Source organism: Lissotriton vulgaris, chromosome 5 (assembly GCF_964263255.1).
Source record: "Lissotriton vulgaris chromosome 5, aLisVul1.2, whole genome shotgun sequence".
Taxonomy (NCBI): domain Eukaryota; kingdom Metazoa; phylum Chordata; class Amphibia; order Caudata; family Salamandridae; genus Lissotriton; species Lissotriton vulgaris.
The window spans coordinates 407,943,388-407,966,006 of record NC_141693.1 but is presented as its reverse complement, the minus strand read 5'-3'; the positions used below and the strand labels follow the sequence as shown (position 1 = coordinate 407,966,006).

The 22,619-nt window shown below is 41.5% G+C and overlaps 1 protein-coding gene across 1 annotated transcript in view; it reads right to left on the bottom strand.

Annotated features, from left to right (window-relative positions):
• CABCOCO1 (ciliary associated calcium binding coiled-coil 1) overlaps window positions 1-22,619 on the bottom strand; it is a 191,194-nt gene that overhangs the window by 143,097 nt on the left and 25,478 nt on the right. The window contains exon 2 of the mRNA XM_086921774.1: window positions 13,015-13,121. Within this exon, the coding sequence (XP_086777900.1) occupies window positions 13,015-13,121 (107 nt within the window). The remainder of the gene's footprint in view (window positions 1-13,014; window positions 13,122-22,619) is intronic.

The window sequence follows — 22,619 nt, the reverse complement described above, 5'->3', positions numbered from 1 at the left end:
TTAAGCGATCGCGAAAGTGAAAGCGATTGCTTTCCCTGCCGCTTGTTTCAATAGCGATCACTTTCGCGATCGATTTCAGTCCCGCTTGCCTCTGCCGGAGAGCCCCCTTGTGAAAGATGCTTTAGTACCTGTCATCCTTCTAAATGAGCGGTCCCCTTAATTCCATCCGTAATGTAGAAGGTCCTCCTAATATGACCGACTTCGTGATGTGAAGGTGCTCCCTAATGTGAGAGTTCCCCAACTCTGATAGATTCTGCTCCGATCCGTCTCGGAGTCAGGGGTGTCAGAAAGGCTTCTGTGCAGTCTCTCAAGCTCCCCTCAGTGCGCGACAGGCAGACGGCGAGACTGAGAGCCCCCGAGCCTCTGCTTCGCACTGAAGGAGAGGCCATCGGACTCAGGGGATTGCGCACAGGGGTTTGTGGTGTCAAGTGTTCCTTGGAGGCGGTCAGCGCTACTAATTCTGTGTAGAGGAAAAGGTGAAAACTGGCTTCATTATTTTATTCACCTGCACCCCTGAATTATGATGTTTGGGCGAAGTAGGGAATGAAATTTATTGTTTTCCATAGACCCTATTATAGTACTGGTTCAAACATTGTACTTTGAGCAGGTACTTCCATTTACTCACTCGCTTTCAGATGTTACCACTGCGTGTAGTGGCCCTTTCTTTCGCCACTTCAGAGAAAATATTCTGCGTGTGGGTTTTTCAACGGAGGCTGTTCAGGAACTCCTGCTCGGGGCACGTACTGTAACTAGAGCAGCGGCAGGAGGACTGCAGTGCGAACCAGGCAGTCATCCTGCCTTCTTCGTAAATATTTTATGAGAGGCTCATCCAGATATCATGATAACTTAGCTATCAGATGGGGCCCGTAAGGCTGCAGTGCCAGTTGCTACCATCTACCAGAATGTTTCCCCAGGCAGGAAAGAACAGTGCCATTAGGAGAGAGACTAACCAACCCAAGATATACACTTTGAAAAAAATATATATTTATTTGAAAACATTAGTTCTCTGTGTTCTGCGTCAGCACCACTGGGCAACAACATGTTCTGATAAAGTTAAGATATTGAGGCTTTGCTATTCACCGAGTTTTCACACGTTTTTTTTGATGTGCTCGGAATGCTGCGGTAAATAGAAAGACAAGCACCTCCTGACGTTAGTATTTCAGCATCCTTCGCCTATCTCCAGGACCACTAGAATCATGTGTTAGGGTTTCCAAATTATGCGTCATGAAAAGGCAAATTATACCACGCAATGCGCAACATTTTGTGATAGTATTTCTTCATTATTTTGCTATTTTTACAGATGGTACCACTGCATGAGCAAATATTTCACCTCATTAACAACCATTTAACAGACAAATATAGCAATAGGCAACTGATGTAGACCCGTTTACCTTTGGAACAGGCCTTCGACTGTGCGAGAAGACATGTTGCTATGTGTTGCAATGCATAGGAAGACAAAAGGTAGTGGTGTTCCCCTATGAGGAATATCCGCACAATCACAATGGGAGTGTATAAAAGTTTTTTGTTACAGGACAAAAAAGTGTAAAATTAATATGATAATATTACCGGAGTGCAACAAAAACCCACGTCACTCACTACCAGGGGTGACCAAATGTTAAGTAAGCAAACTCAACATATGCATATAGGAAAAAACTAGGTCAAGCGTGCACCATCCTATGTTGTAATAATAAAGCAGTCACATTAGTTTTAAACAAACATTATACAGTCCAGTCCAATATTGGAATCGCAAGAAGTTTTTTGTTCGAGACAGGAAGAACAAATCAGTATACTTAAAGTTTGGAAATCTTCATTCCGTCTATTAAAAAATGCATCACAATGGAGACAGCCGACACGTGTTACGTTAGTACTTAATAAGTACCATAACTTCCTCAAGGTTGATAAGAATCAGAGCAGGCTAAACGGAACTTGTCTGAATTATACTATGCTAAAAGTGATACTCTTTTCCAGCAGGAAAGGCAAAAGATTAATGAAGAAAGCAATTATACTGGGAGATTTTTGGCATGGCAGGCTAGGGAACGGGCTGCAAAGAACCAGATATCAGCATTGAGATGCCCCATCTCCAGTTCTCGTACTGAGGATCAGGGAGAAATAGGTGATATCATGGTTCAACATTATAAGAACATTTATGGCCAACAGTTACCAATTGATATATTGTCATTGGAGGATTTTCTCCAGGAATATGAATTTCCTGGGCTAGTGGAGGAGGATAAAGGGCGCATGGTAAGTCCTTTACAAAAGATGAGTTAGGGGAGGTCATTAAAAATCTCCCAAATGGTAAAGCTTGCGGCCCGGATGGTCTGCCAGCCGAATTTTTTAAAATGTTTTTGGGTGTAATTGGGGACTTTCTATTATTAGTTATAAAATCAATTTTAGAGGGTGGGCCAATTCCTCTGTCATTTAGAGAAAGAAGTGTAGTCAGTCAGTCAAAACACTTTATTCGATTACTTAAAATCATAAAAGACGTGTAGTCAGCTTTTAAAAAAAAAGGTATAAATAGTGAAGATCCCAATTCATATCGCCCCATTACGCTTTTAAACTCAGACTATAAAATAATAACCAAACTTTTAGCTAATCGTTTTAATGGAATTGCTTCATATTTAATTCACCATGATCAAAATGGTTTTATTGCCGGAAGACAACTTGGCACGAACACGCACTTTTTAGTGGAGGCACTTGACTATTTTGATATCCAGAAGATACCAGCACTAGTGCTTTTTTTAGACGACAAAAAGGCGTTTGATCTGGTGATCTGGGAACCTTTATGTGTATCCTGGGCAGATTCGGTATCCCCTTTAAATTTACGGGGCTGGTTGAGAAGTTATACTTGAATGCCGAGGCTAACATTATTAATAACGCTGCTAGGGCAGGCCAAGTAAAAGTTAAAAGGGGAACCAGACAGGAATGTCCGTTATCCCCGGTGCTATTTGCCTTTTTTATTGAGCCCCTTGCGATAGTTATTAGGAATACCATGCTGCCAAATTTGGACAAAATAAAATGATATGCTGATGACATTATGCTTATTATAAAGCCAGAGAAGGAAGTGCAGGTAAAGGCCTTCCAGATTTTTGAATGTTACGAAGCATTTGGAGGGTATAAAATTAATTTTTTTTTAAACTGAAATATTACTCTGAGGTGGCGGGGCATCTAGGGATCTGCACCCAGATATCATCTCATGTTTAAACACAAATCCGAAGAGGTATCTAGGGGGTTTACTTTTCACCATTGATCTCGGATTTATATGATTTAAATTTTGTTCCATTATTAAAAAAAGTTCAAGATCTGTTTACCCGATGGTATTCACTCCCATTATCTATTCTAGGCAGGGTGGCTTTGATTAAAATGTCAGTGCTTCCACTTTTTAGCTTTCTCTTTTCAGCAATTCCATGTGATTTAGTTAATTCCTTTTTTATGAAATTAGAGTCTATGTTTACATCATTTCTTTGGGGCAAGAAGGTCCCCCGAATTGACTGAGCACTTTATATGAGGAGCGGGCAGAGGGAGGATTAGCTCTCCCTAATTTGAAGGAATATTACTATGCATATTTTGCACAATATATGTCTAGATTTAAGCAGGAATTACATTCGGGTTTTTTTGTAATTTTTTTAATCAATTTCAATCTTAAGGAAAATCAGATCCACTGCCCACTATCAATTTTTAGATCTCCTAAATTAGTATGTTATAAGGGCTTGCATTGGTTTTATCATGAAGGTCAGGCTTTCTATAGAAGATACTCTATTTCAGCAATTAATAGTTCAACTTCAATAGCGGGTCTTTTTGCCTCTGCAGGAACTAAAGACTTGTCTACAATTATTCAAAATTGGACTAAGGCAGGGTTCCAGAAACTTTTTGGATTTCCTGCAGAATGATAGATGGTTAAACATAAGCGAAATGTCTTGACTAGTTCCCCGTCATTTTCTTCTCCTGGGGTCATATAATGCTCTTAGGAAGTTTTTCAGTAATCTGGACTGGGCCCAGATTATCAATCAGAAAAGTTTAGTTCATGATTTATTAGAAGATACGGATTTAAAGAAACCTGGGGAATGGAAAAAACGCCTAGCCTCAATCAAAGGCTATAACTAAATGGAAAAATATGAGGCGCTGGAAATCAACGCAAATGTTTGGTCTACAATTAATACATTTTATTTTAGCACGGTCAGAGGGGCTAATTGGCAGAGGATGTTATTCTTCAGCAAGTGGCTTCTGTATAGAACTCCTAGCTTTATAGCTAAGGCTTATCCAAACCAATTGGGCAGTGTTTTTGGTGCCACAGTGACCCTTCTGCCAATGGGACGCATATAATATTACAGTCCCCTCTGATCCAGAAATTCTGGATCTACATTTTTGATTATTTAGCAACAGAATGCATATTAACAACTGGCCCCAATGCTCCGTTGATAGTGCTTGGTTATGTTCCAGACCTTAGCCTACCAGACAAAACGATTAAACTTTTATATACCGGAATGACTGTCACCAGATAACTTCTACTTCAAGATGGCGATCGGATTTAATACCATCAGAACAGGAATGGGTCAGGAAAATGGCACAGGTTAAAAGAAGTGAACAAGCGTATGCCGTTCACTTCTTTTGACCTCAAAAAGTTCGAGAAGATTTGGGCTGAGTTTTTTAATGGTGATGCTTAATCTGCAGAATCATTATCCAAGCTTTCATTGGTGGTATCCTGACTTTAATGATCTTTAGGGGTGGAAAAAAAGTAGTTGCACTATATTTCGTTTAGAATAGATGTTGCGATCTTAGTAAATTATATAGGATCAAGTTATATTGTTTATATATGTTTTAACTTGGTTCATATTTTAGGAATGTAAGAACTAAGGATCTGTTTAAATTGTTAGTAATATGTGGCATTGGACTTTGTTTTAAGATGATATGTGTCTCGTTGGATCGAAAACGCAGTTGTTTTCTAATTTATTTTTTGATTTGTCAGCTTGTTGAATTCCCGATTAGGTATTCTATGTTAAATTATTTGTTTTGCTAATCCTGCTAATCTGATGCTATTGATGAATTTTGATGAATGAATATTAAGATGCTATTTTTTTAATATATGGATTTCAATAAAAAAAATTAAAAAACACTTATTAAAAGACCATATGGGGTAGATGATTGTATATTTACTATTATTTTGAGTTAAATAATCAAACGGTCTAAAAAATAATTTATTAGCATCTCTCATTTGCCCCTTTTAGTCTGATTGGACAGAAGAAAAAATATAGTTGAATGGACGTATCCTAATGTTTGGAGAAGCAAGAATATTGCCTCAGTGTGGGTTTTCCAGACATCCAGAGCTAAATAGGGCCATACTCGTCCTTTAGACACAAAGTTATTTTGGAGGTTCTAGTCGTAAGCTGTTGGTTATCTTTTCGAAAGCAATTGAGTATGATGATTTCGAAAACATTACAGTCATCTCCTATTAAGACTGGACCAGCTGTGGATGTTGAAGAGAATAAGGGTCATCTACAATCTGTACGTAGTAACTAATGTATATTTAGTGTTCAAAATTAAAGCTGTGACTATTATCACATTCTCCCTGATGTGCAGCCCTAGGATCAAGACAAATGTGTTGATGCCACCAGATTTAAGTTTTTTGTTTTTTTTAAATCTCTTGATGAAAAATAATATTAGGCTTAAGATCTTATAGCCATATAAATAATGCCTTATATTTACTAGCATATGGAGACCATTGATTCAGCATAAGATGATCTTTATGAGCAGTATCTGAAATTACTATATACCAAATGCTGCTCGGTAAGAAAATTGGTTCCTATCCATTTTGTTACATTTCCCTCCCTTTTGTGCCCCTTCCCACCCTAGAGCCAACCCAATTTTATATTCACTTAATGCAATCCTATGGGGCATTGGCTGCTTAAGACACTCAATAGCTACCCTGTTGTGACATGGTACTATTTAATAGTACCTAAGCTTCTTTTGATTAACACCGCCCCTTCACCACACCCACAAATTTCATGTAACATCTATTACATCAATAATTTATTACATTGTTATCCCAACTTAATAATAACACATGTTGACTTATATGATCTGAAATCTTTAGACATAAGATGGGCACCAAAGTTGTGTTCTCCCTTCAAATTCTGCACAAGATTCAAATTTCATACCAGGTTAATATCAACCTGTTAAACATTTGGAGATATAAGTTTAGATGAATCTGATCCAGAAAGCTTTGGGCATCTTTGGTGCTGGTGAAACATTACATTTTCATCTACGCAGCACTTTCAATTTTGCTTGTTGAGTAATAGTAGCTTGAGCCCCAGCCTTTGTAAATAGAGGAATTATGGATCTCCTCTATGCTCATTGTAAACTGAGTAACATTTTCATCAAGTGCGCCTAGTTGACTCTTTAACTGTGAAGCCATATCATTTTGAGACTGCTTTATCTCTTTAATAATGTTCAAAATATTCTCCAGAATCGCTGAATTTTGTTTGATTCTTGACTACTTGAAGGGTAAATTGCACAGCTGCAGTGGATACTTGTGATTCTAGTTGTTGTGCATTTAAGCCATCAGTCTCTGTGGCTGCTCATGATTTATGGATAATTTCTGGGCTCAAATGTTTTTGATTAAATTATTGATTGGCTAAGGACATAGGACACGTAAATGTAAGTCTTTAGAAACAACAGTCTCAAGTTACACAGGGGGAATGGTAGTTAGTATGATTTTATTTGTGTTCAATATTGCACCACGTGTTGCAAGTTGCTGGCCAGTATCTCATCTATTCAGCCCTGTACAGAGATGATCAGAAAGAAACCTGCTAAACAGTTTTTAAAGAATTGGGCTATATTAGAGATACTTCTAAAGTTTGCATATTACCAGACATTTCAGTATCTTCAATACTGACATGTTGCTGCTAGATCCATAATATTTGCACTAAATGTTGTAAGATCTTGCAGCTGTAAAAGAGTGTAACCCAATAATATCTGTAGAGAGATGTAATCCCCCTAACTCTTTATGAAATCAGAAGAGATATTTTCAATAAGTAAATTTAGTTGTTTAAATCTATTTTCTCTCTTGTTTACCCCAAGATTTTCAAGATTAACTTTCAGTTCCAGAGAGGTAGCATGTCTATTGGGGGTATTTCTTTAATGTTGCTGTCTGGGCTCGTTTCAATTTGCAAGAGGTTCTTTGAAGCCGGAAATTGATTGATACGTTTTACTAATGGTGCTCTAGACCCACCCACCAATCGGAAAAAGAATGTAAGAACATTTCCTCTCTTATAGTGGCAAATTAGTATGACCCCACTCCCAGCTCCTTTTACCGCCTGGGAAATTTTCAAACAAATCTTTTCAAGTCTTCTCTAGGTGCTCTAAGCAACCTAACACTTGTTCAGCAATGATGAATAGATGCCTGAGTAGAGTTTGTAATAACTGCTGCAGTTAGTAGCAACAGTGGCCGTACCCACACACTTAGAACCATGCACCTTGACCTTGAACTGAAGGGCCTATCTTAGGGGTGACTTATAGGTTTAAAGTTCAGTGCCTGGCATATAAGCAAAAACGTATATCTAAAGTGAAAGGTGCATGCACCGTTTCACAAAGACTGCGATAGCAGCTCTGCAGACACAGTTTGCAGGGACTCCCGTGGATGCGTTAATACATGCTGCAGCCCAAGGGAGACCCCTGGTATACCAATGCCCTGGGTACCTCAGTACCATATACTAGGGATTAGAGTGGTACCCAGTATGCCAATTGTGGGGTGCAAAAAGTACTTATCATCAAATTTAGAGGAGACACCTTTTGACCTTTGAAGTAGGAATTCTTTAAAGGATTGTCTTTGCAATGCACAAGTTTTTTTCCTGCCTGTTCTTGGCTCCAGACACACTCCAGGTGGGTGGAGACAGCATTGTGAGAGACCAGACACAGCCCTATTCAGGTGTAGGTGACAACTCCTCAAACCACTGTAGGACAAAAGGCCCATCAGCCTGGTGATGGGCCATCAGGATATGCTGGGCACTCCACAACTCCCTTTGCACGGCTATCTAGAGTGAGTGCACAAACAGGCCCCTGTCAGTCTAATCCAGATGCTAATTCCACAGGCAGGCAGAGGCGCAGGATGGTTAAACAAGAAAATGCCCACTTTCTAATAGTAGAAAACAAAACGTGTGGATCCCTCATACCATAGATGCATCCACTATTTTATAGAGGCTTCAGAGTGGTTCCGTACCTCTCAATGACAACAATGGTTAAAGGTTTTACTCTACTTCTTATTTTAATATAGAGAAATCCTCTCACTAGTATATCACACTTACTTGCATATAGGTGTCAGACTCCCAAATAACATTAAATGTACACATTAACTTTAAAATGGAAAGGAAACAAGAAAATGGTACATTCAAAAACACATAAGACAAATTGTTCTTTGTGGGCTGTTACGTCTGATATGTCACCCAAATTATATTCATACAAAAATACAAGACATCAAATCAAATGAATAAAGACTTAAAACCACCAAGACCAATACAAAGTCTCACATAATTTGTCTGTGCATACAGTAAAATGTGTTTTAAATTTTTTCCAAAATACCACAACATACGTAATCGTACAACATATAAAGTGCTGTTATTACCCAAATTAGAAACATTTAATTAAAGTATCCCATATACATTTCCCATATATATTGAAATTTACAGTCACACTGATATGTTTGTATCTACAGGGGCATATATATTATCACCCTCTTTCGTACGGTCCATCAGGTACCAAAAATGGCCCATGATGGGTCCGTCAACACCCAATTCTTGCCTGCTTGTCTTCAATGTTATACGGGTGGACTCTGGGTAAATCAATTCACATGACAGCTCCCTGGTCTATATATGTAGCTATCCAAACTGCTGTTCCCCGTGCAGTGTCCTTACTCTCAATGCTGTTGCTTCACTTGGACATCGGTTTTTGTATTTCCTGATTTACCCAGAGGCCACCCGAATTACATTGAAGACGAGCAAACAAGAATTGGGTGTTGACAAACCCACCCCCCAACGGCACCTCAATTAAGGGGTGCCAGGCTACAAATGGAGGACACAAGCCTCCAAAGAGAACGGTAGTTTATGAAAGTATCAAGTATATTTATCAACATCTACGAGGGGATATGTACTGAACCAAGTTATGTTTCCCCCATCTTTAAGCCCTAAAAAAGACCTTCATTAAAATGACAGGCCCTCCTAGAAGGTTGAAACGCATTAGCAAAATGTATGAATTGAAGGGCACCCAGCATCTTTGAAATTTGAATAAAACATCATGGAAAAGAATGAGAGGATTGATGACTCTTAACTTAATACTCATTTAAAACCACTGTTGTGTGTCAGTGTGTGTCACGAGAGATCGCAAGAGTCGAGGAGTGAGTCGAGGAGCAGAGGCGCAGCAGGCAGCAAGCGAGTAAACGAGAGCGTCTCTCCCACTCCCGTTACCTGCCTCAACTCAGCCGCAGTTGTAATCCGCCATCACCGCCGCGCATGCAAGGGGAAAGCCTGCGCCGCGGAAGGCAGCTGGGAAACGAGCCGCGAGCTGCAGGGAGAAGCGCGGTGCGGTGCTCTGCGGTGTAGGGCGGGGCACTGGTGGAGGCTGTTGTGGTCAGCGTTTGCGAGCAGTGCCGTCCCGAAATGCCAGGACCGCTGCAGCCGCTGCAGACGCCCTCTAGCTCGCCTGCCACCCCCGTTACCACTATTGGAACGCCGCCGACGCCGCTGGGAGAGTGACTGCGGCCGGAGCTTGTCCCAAGAACGGCAAGAAATACCCAGCTGTGGCAGCATATTGTGAAAATCATAACCTCTGCATTCCTTCCCGTCCATCTACTGCTATTGCCACATTATTGCTTGGCCTGAGTGGACCCCTGGAGTAACTGACGCAGTCCAGAGCGCCGAGCACTCAGCTCCGGGCGGAGTCCAGAGCAGCCTCTCCACTTACACACCTGGAGGTGAGGTTGTGGCATTTGAACCTAGGGTTGGAGGGAGGGGAGCAGGGTCAGAGGGCAATACAGGGACACACAGGGCACGTGGGAGCGCGGCTGCCGATAGAGGTGGCCGCTGAGTAAGAGCCAGGGGGTGACCGGGAGGCAGCTTGACTAGGTCTTGCTGACCCGAGGTTCTCCCTTTGAGCTCCGCTTGCCGCATCCTTTACCATTACCACTGTTGTGTGTCCCAATCCCATAGGGCCATTTTTGGTACTTGACGGGCCGTACGAAAGATGGTGATGATATATATCTTAGAGAGACAAACATATCACTGTGATAGTAAATTTCAATATATACGGAATACCTTAATTATATGTTTCTAGTTTGGTTAATAACACCACTTTATATGTTGGACACTTACGTTTGTTGTTGTTTTGCTTGAAACATTTAAAAACACATGTTACTGTATGTACGGAGAAGTTATGTAAGACTTTGTACTGGTATTGGTGGTTTTAAGTCTTTATTTATGTGAATTGGTGAATAGTATTTTTGTATTAATATAATTTGGGTGATGTAACCCACAGAGAACAAGTTGTCTTATGTATTTCGAATATACCTTTTTCTTGTTTTCTTTTTATTTTAACGTTAATCTGTACATTTAATGTTATTTGGAAGTCTAAGACCTATATGCAAGTAAGTGTGATATACTAGTGAGAGGATTTTTCTATATTAAAATAAGAATTAGAGTAAAACCTTTCGCCATTGTAGGCATTGAGAGGTACGGAACCACTATGTAGCCTCTTTAAAATAGTGGATGCATCTATGGTATGGGGGGTCCCCATGTTTTGTTTTCTATTCTGAATGAACCCGACCCTGATTACTTCAACAGGATCGCTCCCCTTATACGATACATACACTTTCTAAAAGCGGCATTTTCAAACATGCAATTTAAAACCTTTACTAATAGATGTTTTTTAAATTCTGAGCTCAGAGAGACAAAACTCCAAATCTCTAGCTGTTTCCAATTGAAAGGTGCACTTGTAAAACATTACATGGCAGCTCCAATGATAACCTATGGGCGAGCTAGTCTTGCACTAGTAAAAAAAAAAAGGCACATGTAAAACACACCAGTACATGTCCTACCTTTCACATACACTGTACCCTGCCGATAGGGTTAACTTGGGTCTGCCTTAGGGATTCCTTACATGTAGTAAAATGGAAGGTAAGGGCCTGGCAAGGGGGTACACTTGAGAGGTCGACATGGCAGTTTAAAAGTGCAATAACAGATGCTGCAATTGAGGTCCTAAGACAAGTTTACATGGCTACTCATGTGGGTGGTACAACCAGTGCTGCAGGCCCAGTAGTAGCATTTAATTTACAGGCCCTGGACACAGTGGCATAGCAAAGTCAGGTAGTACCCTGTGGTGAAAATTTCTTGTCACCTCCAGCTTGACAAAATGGCAAAAATACCCCGTTTTGTCACCCCCCTCAGTGATAACACCAAGGCCCACCCGCCCGCACCCACTGCACCTCCCTTTCTACGTCACTGCCTGGGCACACATACTGCACTTTACTAGGGCTTTACCAGTAAATCAAATATTCCAATCATGGAGAACCAATCAGAATTACAATTTACACAGAGACTATATACACTTTAGCAGTGGGATAATGCCAAGAGTCCTAAAGCCAACAAAAACAAGGTCAGACAAATAGGAGGCAAAAGACAAAAGGTGGGGGATAAACCTGCAAAAATGGCTAGGTACAACAATAATATTGTTATAACTACAGTTTTTATTATTGCTATCATTATTATTATCATCATTGATTTGATGACGAATAGTAGCTATTCACCAAAGCTGAGCATTTTGTTAAAATTAATTAATGTGTAACGTCTAATTACCTGCTGCACTTTCATTGCATTGTGTGGTTTTACAAATTTGCTGTGCTTGTATAAGTACATTTGCATTGTCTGAGGGGAGAATGCTTGCAATAAGTCTAACCACATGTTCATTCACTTAGGGTAGCATTCCAGCACATTGTTCTTTTGCCCAGCATGCCACCTCAGTTGTAACACAGCCCTATGAAATTCAGTCCTGACCCTGCTCCATAAAAAAAAAAAAACAGCCCTGCCCGAACTGCTAGACCAGGTCCACCCTGAGCTAGAACACAAGCAGCGCAAGACCAGTTTTGCCATAATTGGGGCTCTTCAGTCATGTGTAGCTTGGTTTCAGTGACACAGTGAGCACGGGCCCCACGTCTGGGCTTACCCTTGGCTACATAGGGCATTACATAAAACACACAAAAGGTGATGCCACGTCCTCCCAGGACTGGAACACAAGCAATCCTGCATTACTTGTTTTCCAGTTTGAAAATAAACTTTTCTTTTTAAAGGCATACCGTTGTAGGAAAATGGACTGCCTTTAAAAACAAATGATGTATTTAAAAGCAATCACAGACATGGTACTCTGCTGACCTCAGCAGAGCACCATCCCTTTGATGCCAGCTAATCGTAATGGGTCGCAATTTTATCTTACCTCATTACAATTAATAAGGTAGCTAGAATTGCAGCCCACAATGATTCTGTATTTTAGAAACCAACCTAATAATACATACATACCTACTTGTGTCTTTCATTTGGTATGTGGGCGGAACTAAGTGCCATATGTATCAACACATTTCCCCATAGACACAGAATGGGCAAAACCCTTTTGATACATCCGGCCCTAAGTCTTATATCAGTGTAGGCACTGTCTTTGTATCAGTGTGGTGTCTGGGCGGCATGTCCCTGAGTACCACTATGTAAATCTCCAGTGTTCACAATGTTGTCTTATGAGGTTGTAGTCTCACTTTTAGGAAAGGAGTTTGGGATATTTGCGCGGATGGGATTAGAATACTTCGCAGCGTTTTGAATGAAATTCTTTAGGAAATTTCAGCTTAAATTGAAAAAGTTCCTATTTAATGTCTAATGCCCCATGTGAGTTTTTGTCATATTTTGCTTTACAAAAGGGAAAGGGGGTTAGCAGAAGACGCAGATAGATTGCCCAGCATGCCTACCATTACATTGTAGAAAAGGTACATACGTTTGAACTTCATCCACATTCTGTTCTAAAAGCATATTCATTTGTGGCACAGAAAATATAATTTCATCTGGAGAATCTTCGTTTTCGTCTGATGGGACTTCATCTTCCTGCAACTGAAAATGATTCAATTTGAGTATTAGCTAATAATCGAAAACAGGCTTGACATTTGCTGACAAGAGAACGCGTAATTGCTCCATCAGAGAAATAAATGTTTACATTTCCAGTGGATTTCACATACATGCTTCAATATTTTATGTACTAATTATGCAAAAGTGTGCCCTTAATAGCGTGATAATCTACAGATGTAAAGCCTTACACATAATATCTTACATCTAATGTTCTAATCTTGCGACATATGAGACAAATCAAATACGAATAAGATAGAAAACACAATTCAAGAGGGATCTATTTGAATAATGCAAAAAGGAACATAATAAATGAGCATAAAAACATAAAGCTTAATACAACTCATCAGAAACACAGGGAATAATACTAAACCACTACAGGACTCAAAGTTACCTTCACGTTTTTACTAATGTTATTGTATGTACGTATATGGTACTTCTGTAGCGGAAACATAACTAAAGAAAGGCAGAGGCGAGCTGTACATGGACAAAGACAAGCATAAAGTCAACGAGTAACAGGAAAGGAAATAGAGTTGTGGACAGTTAATATATTGTGATCAGGGCTGGCTTTAGGACTATGCAACCGCAGCCAGCCGCGGCCGGTGGTGAGAGTACCTGCCGGGCGATGAAGTGGGGAGGGGGAGGGGCAGGGAGGAGGGTTGTAATGTATGGATTACGGAGTTTAACAGGTAAGTAAACATATAAATAAATAAAACGAATTTCGTTGCGGGCACTGCATCACATTTGGTGATGCAGTGACTGAGCAGGGGCAGGCACTGTGTATAGATATTACATATGGGTTTGAAACTGAAAGCACCTGCTGCAGAGTTCCTTGCGTGTCCAGCAGTTTTCAGGCAACCATACAAATCTCAAGATAACTCTAGTGATTTATTTTCCTACTGTAGAGAGAATGGAGTTTGTCTAGTAACAGTTTGATTCATCATAAAGTAGAGCAGGCGGTTAATGTGCCGGCAGCAAAGAGCGTGTACAATGTAGATCAAAGAACTGTATCTTAGATGGAAAACTCAGTAGGTTACTGGATTTGTCACAGAGCTCCTTTTGTTACTTGCAGTTCATAAGTTACTATTCTAATACAGGACATTGAGCTATGAACTGTCATCAAAGAGCTACATGGAAGCTGCATGGTATTCATTTGAACGTTATATTTTCCCAAGTCCTTCATTACCATAATGTTGCTAAAAAAGGTTTGTTACGGTAGTAATAAATTCTTATTAGTAAAGCCAACCCCAACCACTGTGGTACGGTTTAAATCCTGAATTTGTACTTCTCTAGATCAAGTGCTCATAAAACGTACTGCCTACCAGTGGGATTACATGTGATTCCTTCGCCCTGTAATTCTCATTGTGTTATGCAACATTTCCTGTAGACTTATTTACATGTGCATGATTCATTATCTTTCTTCAGAGTGTGTGTGTGCGTGTGTGTAAAGGGCTCTGTCACCCTACACTGGTATGAGTAGCGTTATAAAACAAATGAAATACATGTGAGGGAGGGGCTCTGAGGAGATTAGGGACACTGTTGCAGGGTGGTAGTTAGGGAATCCCTGGAGAATAAAGTCCTTGGTGGGGGCTCCAAAAAAGATTTTCACACCTTTGCTAAAGGCAGCTCTGATTGTGATGTAGCATTCTTTAAAGAGGTGAGTCTTCAACACTTTCCTAAACTGGATCACTGTTGGGGATCTATTGATGGATATGAGGCTGTATTTCCAGATCTTGAATGCATAGATGAAAAGGTCTCCTTTTGGTATTTTTCTTTTTTCACACGTTTTAGTCTACAGTCTGATAGTATCCAGGCTGCAGATGTGCCAAGAACCTCCAGTAATGATGAGCCTGTCTGTAAGATAAGTGAGGGGTGCTGGTTGTGATGGCTTTTTAAATGATACAGCTGGATTTGAAGATGGTGCAGGCCAGCAAGGGGAGCCGATGGAGTGCGATCAGGATGGAGGGGATGTGGTCCTAATTCTTAAGGCCATGGATGGGATTTGCTGCAGTGTGGAGGATGCCCCATAAGGGGGTCCTGTGTGGAATCTGGGAAGCCATGGAGTAAGCATTATCACTATCTCGCTCAATAGTGCGAGGGCTTGAACAGCAGTTCTGAACTTGCTTTCTGGAAGACACTGTTTGACTTTCCTTAAAAGAGAGAGCTAGAACCAGTCCATTCATATTTTTTGGCAATGTGTTCCTTGAGGATGAGGACAGTGTACAAGGGTAATCCAAGTGACTTTTATTCGGTGAATGTTGGGGTTTGAAGCTGCCGTCAAGGTTCATTTCATTTAGTCAGATTTGTTCTGTATCTTATTTGTTGTTCTTGGTAAATAACAGGAATGTTGTCTTGGTTGGGCTGAACTTCAGGTAGGTGCTGCACATCAAGGGCTGGATGATGTGCAATGGGTGTTTGAGGCTTGGGATGTTTAAAGAAGGAGATTTTCAAGAAGAGTTTTGCATCATCGGCAAACTGGTCAATCTTGATGCTGTTATCTGTGAGTAGAGAACAAAGCTGATCATTGTAAAGGTTAAATATTACAGGAGGCGGTACTGAAACCTAGGGGAATGCTCAAGTGATAGGGATCTTTTGCGACCTGCAAATGCCCATGTGACCAAACTGGTGTCCGTTGGAAAGGTAGGAGGAGAAACAGAGAAGGAGATTGTCGGTGAATCCCATTCGAGACTCCAGTGTTGAATGGTTGACTGTGTCAAAGGCAGCTTGGAGGTTCAGTAACATCAGGAGGAAGGGGTTCTGTGGTCAGGACGGCATCATCTATGATGTTTACGGTAAAGGTCTCCATGCTGCAGTGTGATCTGAAGTCAGAACAGTTAAATCTTGATGATGCGGAAGAGGTACTTAAGTGTACTCAAAACTTAAAATGTACAAGTCAGTTCTATGCTGTAAATGATGACAGATGGAAACTTGGGGAAGGGTGATATTCACATGCTTTTTAGTAGTGCCTTACTTTTTTTGAATGGTATTTTGCTGCTGTTTTGAGTCTGGGTAATGTGCCAGAGAGGTTCATGGAGCATGTGCTCTTTCCCTAAACCATGAGATAAAATTGACTAAACCTAATAGAGATGTAACTTTTGGTCAAGCCACAGTACGTTGGCACAAGGAAGTGCACCAAGGGCATAAATGTTAAATGCCATATGCAGTCTATAGTGTGCATTTACACCACTCACCTGTATGCCTGGGAAAACATGATTTCAGGTTCACCATATGGTCTGATTGGCTGCAGCCTAAACACTGCAGTGACATATATTAAAATGAAACTGTTATGTCATAATCAAGTGCCTACTTTTATACATTAGGTAGGGACCCCAAGCGGGCCTTGCAGCCCACAATGTATAAAATGGTGGTATGCTAAATATAAAACTTGTATGTCTGAGCAATGAATAGCTGCAAATTACTACTTTCACTGCCAGAGACGTAGTTTTTTTCCTATGAAATAACTGTAATATCTGTTGCCAGTTGTAATAGTAACTGTAATTGCATGTATATAGTGTTTACAACTCTGATGTTGAAGCAATTTACGCAGGGCAGCACTCTGCTATTGAACCCAAGGTTATTGCTTAATTCAGTGCCATTAGTTACTGTTGGTTATAGGGATTAGTATTTTGAGATCGAGAAAAGGATTCCATGCATTCACTCTAGCTACTTTGCAGTAGATTATATGAATAGGGGTTAGGTGTGATCGTTAGTAGTGACGGGGTATTTTAGTTCATGCACAGAATCAGTGGGGTTAATAGTTGAACTAGAGGAGATTAAGTATTGTTAGGTTGCAGGTGCATGACTTTCAAGGAGATTGTGATGGTTGAAATACATTGATAAAGATCAAGATAAGCATGCATATGACTCAGAGAAAGTCATTCGAGGGAGGAGCCATGAAAAGGATAGAAGAGAATGAGAAGTTCATTTGACAGAAAAAAAGAAAGGTGACAACCAGAGTTTTTCAGTTATGCTCAGTTTTCATGCTGTGTTTTTGAACTATAGAGGATGCTTTTTAAGATAGCATGTAGTTTGAGGAGGCAAAACTGTAGAATGAAACATTATTTACCTAGTGCTATAGTAGGTAGTTTTGGAAGTCACTCTGGTCCTTTTGTTTGCTTAACTGTCCTGAGGCACACAATCCCATGAAAGACTAAATATAACTTAATGTTGTCTTTATTTATAAATGTTTTAGTAATGTAATGATTCAGAAATTCGTTTTCAACCATGCACTGCTCTGTCTAAAGGTGAACAGTCTGTCCATTGCTAGGCTATCATTGTACCACTATTTCAGCAAGGAGAGCTGATCAGCTCAGGGGTTGGAAGTATAAATTAATGGTTTGATGTATATATAGGGAAATCTAGAGAACTTTACTCTGTGCTCAAAGAAGACATTCACATTGAGATCATAATAATGTGAGAAGATTGATGGGTAACTAATGTAAACATTGAAAAAGAGATTCTGCAAGTGCTGGAGTGGAGGTCTCCTGTTAATCATCCTCAAGTATGGCTCACATTTCTAATGACAAGGCAAAGTGGGATCTATTTTTCAGGCCTTTGTTTTGATATTGCATAAGATAGAGCGTGAGAAATGTTTTCCCAAACAGTGGAAGTGTATTACCTGCATTTCTGTGGGTAGAGGGTGGAGATGCAGACACTGGGGGAAGGGTATGGTCACAAAGCTCCCTTTAGAAATTCATGGAGAGGGGTCAGACTGCAGATTTTGTTGTGCAAGGTGAATGGAAGGCTTTGGGTGAGGGACAGCATTTTGCCTTCCCTCATCACACTTTCAGTTGGGCTTATGACTGAAACGTACAGAAAGCTCAGATCTCTCTTTGCCTCAGTTGTGGATGCTCCAAGCTTCCCTGCTGTAAAGAGCATAATTACACAAAAGCTGTGTGATAGAAATGGAGGTCTATAGTTGGAAGTGGTATGCACACTGTTCAAGTAGGGACCCTTCCTTCTAGTCAGGGTAAGGGAGTTACACACCCAAGATAACCCTGCTCACCCACTTGGTAGCTTGGCATGAGCAGTCAGGCTTAACTGAGAGGCAATGTGTAAAGTATTTGTACATAACACACGGAGTAACACAGTGAAAACACTACAAATGGACACCACACCAGTTTAGAAAAATAAATAACCAATCTTTCTCTAAAGAAACAGGACCATAACAACAAAAATCCAGCATACATAACTGAAAATATCACGTTTAAAACGTTCAAGCAATTCTGTCCAAAGAACTCTATGGATGCGGAGGTTTTACACAAAGTACCTTGGATACATCAAAATCCACAAGGAAAAACAACTGCAGAAGACGTAAGCGTAGAAAAACACAGCAATGTGTTGGTTCCTGAGCCCCCGATGAAGCGATGCGTCAGATCTGTGGACACAGAGGAAGTGTTGCATTGCTTCCAGAATGTAAGGGGAAGAGAAATGTAGAAATCTGGTCTGCGGATGAGGAACTTGGTGTACAGGTGCAATGTGTGGAATTGCGGAAGTGCTGGAGTACTAGGTGGCCACAAACAGATGCTGTATCAATTCTTTCAGCCACGGTCCAGTGATGCACCGATTCTTTCAGCCACACAGTAGAGGCAGCGTCGGAGTCAGTGCGGAGGACATGTCGGAGACATGTGCGCCAAACTCGAACAGTTCTTTGGCCAGAAACAGGCTTTGCATCGATTTCTTTGGCTGCACTGTGGCAGTGCATGGAAACTACTTTTGCACGGTGGTGCTGTGTCGAGAAAGTAAGGCAAAACCAAAGGGGCTGATGGATGAAGTATTGAACATTGCAAGCACTCATCCCCAGTCAACTGATCTGGGTTTAATCCATCATCATTCTTTAGCTCACTCCGCCAACCCAGTTGAGGCATGGCCATATGCAAATCAGGCTGACCCTGTTCCTCATGGGAACAGTCCAGCCCGAACTGCCAAGCCATGTCTTTCCGGGACCGGAAACAAGCATCCTGGGACCGGTTTCTGGCTAATCAGCCGTCATCAGCCAGCCTAGCGTGAATCCAGTGGCAAAGTGAGCAAGGGACCCACGTCTGGGCATACCCTGCCAACTTAGGGTGAACAAAGCAAAACCAAAGGGGATGATGGATGGAGTGTTGAACATTGCAAGCACTCACCCCCAGTCAACTGATCTGGGTTTAATCCAGCATCATTCTTTAGCTCACTCCGCCACTCCAGTTTAGACATGGCCATACGCAAATCAGTCTGACCCAGTTCCTCATGGGAACAGTCCAGCCCGAACTTCCAAGCCATGTCTTTCCTGGACCGCAAACAAGCATCCTGGGACTGGTTTCTGGCTAATCAGCCGTCATTACTCAGGCTAGCTTGAATCCAGTGGCACAGTGAGCAAGGGACCCACGTCCGGACATACCTTGCCAACTTAGGGTGAACAAAGCAAAACCAAAGGGGATGATGGACGGAGTGTTGAACATTGCAAGCACTCACCCTCAGTCAACTGATCTGGGTTTAATCCATCATCATTCTTTAGCTCACTTCCGCCACCCCAGTTCAGACATGGCCATATGCAAATCAGTCTGACCCTGTTCCTCATGGGAACAGTCCAGCCAGAACTGCCATGCCATGTCTTCCCTTGACCGGAAACAAGCATCCTGGGACCGGTTTCTCGCTCATTAGCCGTCATCAGCCAGGCTAGCTTGAATCCAGTGGCAAAGTGAGCAATGGACCCACGTCTGGGCATTCCCTGCCACTGGAATCAAGCTATCCTGGCTGATGAGGGCGAAAAGCCCGAAACTGCTACTAGGATGCTTGTTTCCAGTCCAGGGAGTACCTGGCTTGGCAGTTCGACCTGGACTGTTCCCATGGGTCACAGGGTCAAGACTGATTTGTAATGTAAATTGATACTTGTATAGCGCACTACTCACCCGCAAGGGTCTCAAGGCGCTTGTACGAATACTGCTGTGGAACCCATCCTGGCTTTCCCTGTGAGGCGTCCACGCCTGGGCACCCCCAAGGTGGAGGCCAGGCATGCTTAGCGTTGTGGGGGCCGTTGTGGAGATTAAGCAAGCTATTGCCCAGAGTTGCAGAGTGGGACTCCATGATTGGAATAGGCACCGAGGCGAGAATTATCAGGTCTGTGGAATTTTTTTGAGCCCAAGACCCGCCGAGGCAGGGAATTGAACCCTGGTCCCGGGCTAGACCTCTGCATCAGGGTCTGCCGCTCTAACCATTGAGCCACACCTCTTTGCATTTAGCTGGGTTCAAACTGGAATGGCATGGTGAACAAAAAAACGATGGATTTAGGCCCAGATCTCTGTACAGGGGTGAATGTATGACATTGTTCTGAATTCTGTCCATCAACTGTTGTTTTTGCATTTGCCACCCCGAGTGGCACGGGTATGCTCAGACGTGAGTCCCGTGCTCTCCATGGCACTGGAATCAAGCTATCCTGGCTGATGAGGGCTGAAAGCCCGAAACAGGTCCTAGGATCCTTGTTACCAGACGATGGATTTAGGCCCAGATCTGTGGACTGGGGTGAGTGTATGACATTGTTCTGCATTCTGTCCATCAACTGTTGTTTTTGCATGTGTCGAGAAAGTAGGCACTGGAAGGACAATGCGTCCATTTTGCAATCCTTTGCAGCAGGAACAACCTCCAGTGGCCCAGAACTGGAACTTGCATCAATTGCCAGGTCGAAACTCCAAGCAGGGGAGTTCAGGAATGCTGCAGGTGGAGTCTTTGATGGCCCTCACAAGAGGCAAAGGCACACAACACCCTGGAGACCATTGGAAAAGCTGGATTCAAAAGCTTTTTCGAATTGAGAAATGCCGCAGCTATTTAGTATCTGGTGGCCAGCACAAGCGTTAATTTTTTTTTATATCAATGGAAGACTGGGCATGGATGATGGGCATGGTGAATCGAACATCAATCTGTGTATGTGGAAGTAAATTTGGGACTAAGTGATATGGTCGGATAATGAAATACGTTGGATGAATTGACGAGTAATCTGGTTTTGAATGATCACCGTTCATTACAGAAAATAATTACGTTTATTTCCTATGGGTGATCCTTCGAGAGTAGGGAAAAGAAAAACAATGCCGTGTGCTCGGTCTTTTGATTGGCCGCCATATGCAACAGGAAATAATTACTCACACTTCCTGTCAGTTGCGCTTCTAGAATTATCAGTAACGCAGCAGGTGATATAGCGGTACACGTATTGGCTCGTGAGAGCTAGATTTGGGGGCATAATAGAATGCACGACTATGATTGGTGGTCGTCACGAACAGGAAATAATGCAATTCATTGACGGCTGAGGCATGGGAAGCGAGCAAGTGTACTGAAATGCGATTGGTTGACCACACGGGATTAAAGCTAGCGGACCACGGAGGAAGCTTGGAACCGCGATAATGGGAAGAAATTAAATGCATTTCCGGCAAAGGCCGGTAAAACAGGAAACTATAATGGATTGGGATTGGCTGGTTACACTAGGCAAAGATAGTGGACCTCGGAGGGAATGGTTATCTCAGTTGAGGTTTTTTCACGGGAAATCGAGTCGAAAGGTGATTGGTCTGTGGGGCAAATAAAGAAAGAAGGGGCACGGATGATGTTTTACGATGGATTTATCGTACTGGTTGCCACAAGAAGAGGAGGTTGCGAGCTGAATGCTAAGAATAAGGTAAAGGGGGTTGAAATATGAGACGGACATTGTTAATCTAGGGGTGAATAGGTCAGGGAACGTTAATAATGTTTGGATGACTTAAGAAGGTTGCATTGAACGGATTTTGGAGAAACAGCGAGGGACAAGGCTCATTACATATACATTAGGAAAGGTAAGGATGAGGCCATTCTTATAGATTTTGGGGAGTAACTTTACTCAGAATCATAGGTGACTGGGGAAATTTTACTCTGTTACTATAGGTGTAATTGGAATTGAAGGAATTGAACTGGAGTTCGAGCCTAGAATAAACGTTAGTGAACGGAAGTAAGAAACTTTCAGGAGTGATATAGGTGAGCGTATATTGTTAAAATATTGTTAAAATGGGGTCGATAGCAATGGAAGAATTGAATAATTTTGAAGTTGTTTAAGCAACCACATGTATATATTTCCTTAGTAATTCCACTAGGGTGATTCCACCCGGCAGAATTAAATACAACAATTCATCTGGGATACTAAGCACGCAGAAACTACTGACCTTGTTCCATAAATTTAGGTGAGTTGAGTTAGAGTATATGGGGTTCTAATATCAATTGCGATAGTGGCTGTAATAGATATACAGAGGTTATATAAATTTGCACGAATGAATAATTAAAACACAACATGGATTTCTATAATTGTAGGGGAAGTTTCAGTAAGCAAACTGCTGACATATAAGGATTGGTTGAGGATGGTACGATCTACTGGGTCATAAATCGATATGGAATCAATTTTGAGAACACCACAATATTGTTCTAAGGTGAGGATATGTATAAGGATATACAAGTAGTGTGGATAATGACATTAGGTACTGGGTGAAT